The following is a 6000-nucleotide window of genomic DNA, read 5'->3' on the forward strand; positions in this document are numbered from 1 at the left end:
CACCAGAGAGACAAGCAGAGAGACAAGCAGAGAGAGTAAGGGGGGAGTAGGCTCCCCGCCGAGCAGAGAACCCAATGTGGGGCTCCATCCCAGGACCCTGAGATCATGACCTGAGCCGAAGGCAGAGGCTTAACCCTCTGAGCCACCCAGGCGCCCCCAAAATCCTACTCTTGAATCAGAAATAACTATCACTTAAGAGAAAATTTAATATGATTAACCACTATTAAGTAGAAACTGGAAGGTATTAGTAAAAACGAACAGCTTTTGTTAAACCCATTATAATCTATAGTGTTATTTTAGTTTAAACTCACGTTGCCAGCAATCAAAAAACAAGGGATAGGACAGTAGCACTTGCAGTCAACAATGAGTGAAGGGAGCTCATTTTAAGCTAAGAGTTCATACTTACTTCAAGTTTCTAAGGCAGGCAAGCTGTTCTTCAGTAGAGAGCAGACTGACACAGTAAGAAAGAGCATGTATTTATCATGCAAATGCCCACCAACACTCTTAGAGGCAACTTTTAAAAATAGTAAGGGCAACAGAGAAATTTTTTAATGTTATCAATGAAAACTACATCTTTTATCTGTTAATATTCTCATGTCCTCTTGAGGGTTGGCTTCCCAGTGTAAATTTTGATGCTAGGGATTCACAGAATTAAAGTTTCCCGTTAGTTCAGCCCACTTGTTCCTTGCAGTCATCTTATCTTACTCCCCATGTTTATTCTGATTTCCTTGGCATCTTTATCCACTCTTAGCCCATAATAATTTCTCCCAGAATATCTACCATTGAAGACCATGAAACTTATGCAGATATAAAAGGATTAATGTTTTACCATTTTATGATTTTTTTTTTTACAATTCTAGATTATTTAATGGATAATTTGGATCTCAGTGCTTCTAGCAATTAATTAGATTCTAGCAATTATTAAAGTTTAATGTTGAAAACATTTTTGTGATTATTGAGAGGTACATATACTTCTGATTTAAGTTAAATATTTCAACAAATTAAATAACATCAAGACAAAAAAGCATCTGTCAGTCCTTCAATTAAGGAACATAGAATCTTGTTGGTATCATAAAATGCCTCAGTAGAAAACAACGCAAAAATTATCATCAAGCACACTATGACTAATTCCCAACCAGAAACAAGAAAAGAACCTACATATGAAAGAATACTCTAAGACTTAGTGACTAAAACATTTCTTTCTTGTCAGTAGGGCCTGTCATATGCTATACCTCTCTACCTGAAGTAATCTTAACTTACCCAGAAGCGCGATTGAATTAGCAGTATCTTCAGCATATGTTATTTCATCTGATACTTTCTTTTTCAAAAATGGCAAGCTTCAATAAGAATGAAGAATGCAGGAGTTATATTTAATGAAGTCCTTAACTGAACCATCATTTGCATCTCTCCCATTCCCCTCCCCTCCCCTCCAGCAACCCTCAGTTTGTTTCCTGAGATTAAGAGTCTGTTATGGTTTGTCTCCCTCTGTGGTTTCCTCTTGTTTCCTTTTTCCCTCACTTCCCCTATGGTCCTCTGTCTTGTTTCTCAAATTCCTCATATCAGTGAGATCTCTATAGCACTTTTAATTCATGTTTTTCAAGAAAAAAATGTCAAGATATTTCAAGGGCTAGCTATGAAAAGGACAATTTTATAAATGCCACAGAGATTCATTTTTTAGTGTTTGTTAGAATTTTTCATTTGAAACCAATAACTTATTGTTATCCAGCTCCTTGTTGGATCTCTAAAGTGAAGAACTCTTTTTTTTTTTTTTTAATAATTTTATTTTTTAGAAACATATATATATATATTTTTTTTCCCCCCAGGGGTACAGGTCTGTGAATCTCCACGTTTACAAACTTCACAGCACTCACCATAGCACATACCCTACCCAATGTCCATAACCCCCCCAACCCCCCTCTGCCCAGCAACCCTCAGTTTGTTTTGTGAGATTAAGAGTCACTTAGAACTCTTAAATTACTTCTGGTCCTCAAACTTTTTTCTTTTCTACCAAAGGAAACAATCTAAAAGACAAAGCATTAAAAGAGTTTTCCTCTCAAAAGGTTATGAAAATCGTACACATTTAAACTTCTGATGTAGTGAGAAAACATACTACACAGAAGCCAAAACAGGAAGTCTAGGTTTTATTTTTTATTTTCAATGTTTTTATCCCCCAAGAAAGTCTTGAGAAGGGGATCAAGTGAGGGTGAGGTGTGGAGAAATACATGATGAAAGCAGAAATTAGGAAAGAGGAAAAACTAAATAATGTTAATAATTATGAAATATGAGGAAAAGTAAGGAGTACAATTCAAAAGTCTGTCACTTTATGTAAAAAAACATTCAATCACAGCTTTTATAGAAAACCAGTTCTTAGTGGAGCTCTTCGCTGGCATTACTCAAAGTCATGCTTATAGGCCTGGTATTCTAGGACTTTCAGAGCCTTGAAATTTGAAATGATAACAACGTAATCTCACATCAATATAATAGTAATTTCCAATTAGTACATAAAATTTCCTTAAAAGCACCAGAGCAATAATTTATGTCTTTATTTTTCACAGTCTGTATTAAAAACTAAGGCATGGTAAAGGCATCTGATTAGTTATTTTCAATTATTTTGTTCAGATAGCAAAAAAATTAAGTGTATATGGGGCACCTGGGTGGCTCAGTGGGTTAAGCCTCTGCCTTCGGCTCAGGTCATAATCTCAGGGTCCTGGGATCCAGCCCCGTATCGGGCTCTCTGCTCAGCAGGGAGCCTACATCCCTCTCTCTCTTTCTGCGTGCCTCTCTGCCTACTTGTAATCTCTGTCAAATAAATAAATAAATCTTAAAAAAAATTAAGTGTATATAGTTATAAAATTTTTAAGTATTATTGCTACAAAATCTAAAAGAGTAAAAACTGCCATATATACGTAGTCCTAATAATATTATTGGTATGCTAAAAGAAACACGCTATTTAAAAATTAAATTGGTAGAAAGATTTAGAAGGTTAAACTAATGGAAATTTTTATACCTACTTTAAGAAATCTCCTCTATTATATTGAAAACTAAAAATGGGTATTTTAATGTATATTTGGATTACTTACTATGTGGCAGCAAAGAAGCTGAAGATATTACTAGTTCCCACAAATGGTTGGAGAAACAATAATATGGAGAATAGGGTATATTAATTTTATAATGCTGACCTCTAATTAACATAAAAATATATACCAGAAATGATTGGTAACATTTTATTCTTCATTCAAATTTGAAAAATCAATAAAACATGACTCAGAAAAATATGCCTTGGAGAATCAAGTTTTGTAAACAGAAAAAAAAACTAGACTGAAACTACTTAGAAGTGTTCATAAATTTTCTCAAAAATTCTCCTAAAAAAATAACAATTTCTTGCTTTCACCTCACATTATTATTCACTTGAGAACAACTTATAATGACAAAACTTTTTAATATACTTACAGTTTAATCTCTTGTGGCTAGCTATCTTGGACCACAATAAAATTGACTGCCTTTGGGAGGGAGGAGTCAAGATGGCGGAGAAGTAGCAGGCTGAGACTACTTCAGGTTGCGGGAGATCAGCTAGATAGCTTATCTAAAGGTTGCAAACACCTACAAATCCAATGGGAGATCGAAGAGAAGAAGAACAGCAATTCTAGAAATAGAAAATCAACCATTTTCTGAAAGGTAGGACTGGCGGAGAAGTGAATCCAAAGCGACGGGAAGATAGACCGCGGGGGGGAGGGGCCGGCTCCCGGCAAGTGGCGGAGCAACGGAGCACAAAATCAGGACTTTTAAAAGTCTGTTCCGCTGAAGGACATTGCTCCAGAGGCTAAACCGGGGTGAAGCCCACACGGGGTCAGTGTGGCCTCAGGTCCCGCAGGGTCACAGAAGGATTGGGAGTGTCTGAGTGTCGCAGAGCTTGCAGGTATTAGAACGGGGAAGCCAGCTACAGAGACAGAGCCGAGGAGTGACTCTCAGCTCGGGGTTACCTTGAACCGGTCGCAGGCTCGGTCAGCTCGGAGCGAGGCCGGAGACAGGGTGACGGGAGTAACTGGGCGCTGTTCTCTGAGGGCGCACTGAGGAGTGGGGCCCCGGGCTCTCGGCTCCTCCGGGCCAGAGACTGGGAGGCCACCATCTTCATTACCGTCCTCCGGAACTCTACGGAAAGCGCTCAGGGAACAAAAGCTCCCGAAAGCAAACCCGAGCGGATTACTCAGCCCGGCCCCTGGTAAGGGCGGTGCAACTCCGCCTGGGGCAAAGACGCTTGAGAATCACTACAACAGGCCCCTCCCCCAGAAGATCAACAAGAAACCCAGCCAGGACCAAGTTCACCTACCAAGGAGTGCAGTTTCAATACCAAGAAGAGCAGCGGAATTCCAGAGGAGGAGAAAGCAAAGCACGGAACTCATGGCTTTCTCCCCATGATTCTTTAGCCATGCAGTTAATTTTTTTTTCTTTTTCAATTTTTTTTTCTCTTCTTCTGCTAAATTTTTTAACTTTTACCCTTTTCTTTTTTAACGTTTTTTAACTAGTTTATCTAATATATATATATTTTTTTCCTTTTCATATTTTTTCATTATTGGTTTTCTTTTTTTATTTGTTTCTTTTTTCTTTTTTCTTTTTTTTTTTTTTTCTTTCTGAACCTCTTTTTATCCCCTTACCCACCCTCACGATTTGGGATCTCTTCTGATTTGGCTAAAGCATATTTTCCTGGGGTTGTTGCCAGCCTTTTAGTATTTTACTTGTTCCTCCATATACTCTTATCTGGACAAAATGACAAGGCGGAAAAATTCACCACAAAAAAAAGAACAAGAGGCAGTACCGAAGGCTAGGGACCTAATCAATACAGACATTGGTAATATGTCAGATCTAGAATTCAGAATGACGATTCTCAAGGTTCTAGCTGGGCTCGAAAAAGGCATGGAAGATATTAGAGAAACCCTCTCGGGAGATATAAAAGCCCTTTCTGGAGAAATAAAAGAACTAAAATCGAGTCAAGTTGAAATCAAAAAAGCTATTAATGAGGTGCAATCAAAAATGCAGGCTCTCACTGCTAGGATAAATGAGGCAGAAGAAAGAATTAGCGATATAGAAGACCAAATGACATAGAATAAAGAAACTGAGCAAAAGAGGGACAAACAGCTACTGGACCACGAGGGGAGAATTTGAGAGATAAGTGACACCATAAGACGAAACAACATTAGAATAATTGGGATTCCAGAAGAAGAAGAAAGAAAGAGGGGAGCAGAAGGTATACTGGAGAGAATTATTGGAGAGAATTTCCCCAATATGGCAAAGGGAACAAGCATCAAAATCCAGGAGGTTCAGAAAACCCCCCTCAAAATCAATAAGAATAGGTCCACACCCCGTCAACTAATAGTCAAATTTACAAGTCTTAGTGACAAAGAGAAAATCCTGAAAGCAGCCCGGGAGAAGAAGTCTGTAACATACAATGGTAAAAATATTAGATTGGCAGCAGACTTATCCACAGAGACCTGGCAGGCCAGAAAGAGCTGGCATGATATATTCAGAGTACTAAACGAGAAAAACATGTAGCCAAGAATACTATATCCAACTAGGCTAGCATTGAAAATAGAAGGAGAGATTAAAAGCTTCCAGGACAAACAAAAACTGAAAGAATTTGCAAACACCAAACCAGGTCTACAGGAAATATTGAAAGGGGTCCTCTAAACAAAGAGAGAGCCTAAAAGTAGTAGATCAGAAAGGAACAGAAACAAAATACAATAACAGTCACCTTACAGGCAATACAATGGCACTAAATTCATATCTCTCAATAGTTACCCTGAATGTTAATGGGCTAAATGCCCCAATCAAAAGACACAGGGTATCAGAATGGATAAAAAAACAAAACCCATCTATATGTTGCCTACAAGAAACTCATTTTAAACCCGAAGACACCTTCAGATTTAAAGTGAGGGGGTGGAAAAGAATTTACCATGCTAATGGACATCAGAAGAAAGCAGGAGTGGCAATCCTTATATCAGATCA

At 38.1% G+C, this 6000-nt stretch overlaps 1 protein-coding gene across 6 annotated transcripts in view; it reads right to left on the reverse strand.

The window, feature by feature from the left end:
- The window catches only part of CFAP69 (cilia and flagella associated protein 69), a 59084-nt gene that overhangs the window by 34341 nt on the left and 18743 nt on the right, over positions 1-6000 (reverse strand). For 5 of the 6 annotated variants that reach the window (XM_032875630.1, XM_032875623.1, XM_032875640.1 and 2 more), the window contains one exon: positions 1261-1337. The exons of the other annotated variant lie outside the window; for it this stretch is intronic. In XM_032875630.1, the coding sequence (XP_032731521.1) occupies positions 1261-1337 (77 nt within the window). The remainder of the gene's footprint in view (positions 1-1260; positions 1338-6000) is intronic. 6 annotated transcript variants of the gene reach the window in all.

This window comes from Lontra canadensis, unplaced genomic scaffold (assembly GCF_010015895.1).
Source record: "Lontra canadensis isolate GAN:19392208 unplaced genomic scaffold, GSC_riverotter_1.0 scaffold2, whole genome shotgun sequence".
NCBI classification, from domain to species: Eukaryota; Metazoa; Chordata; class Mammalia; order Carnivora; family Mustelidae; genus Lontra; species Lontra canadensis.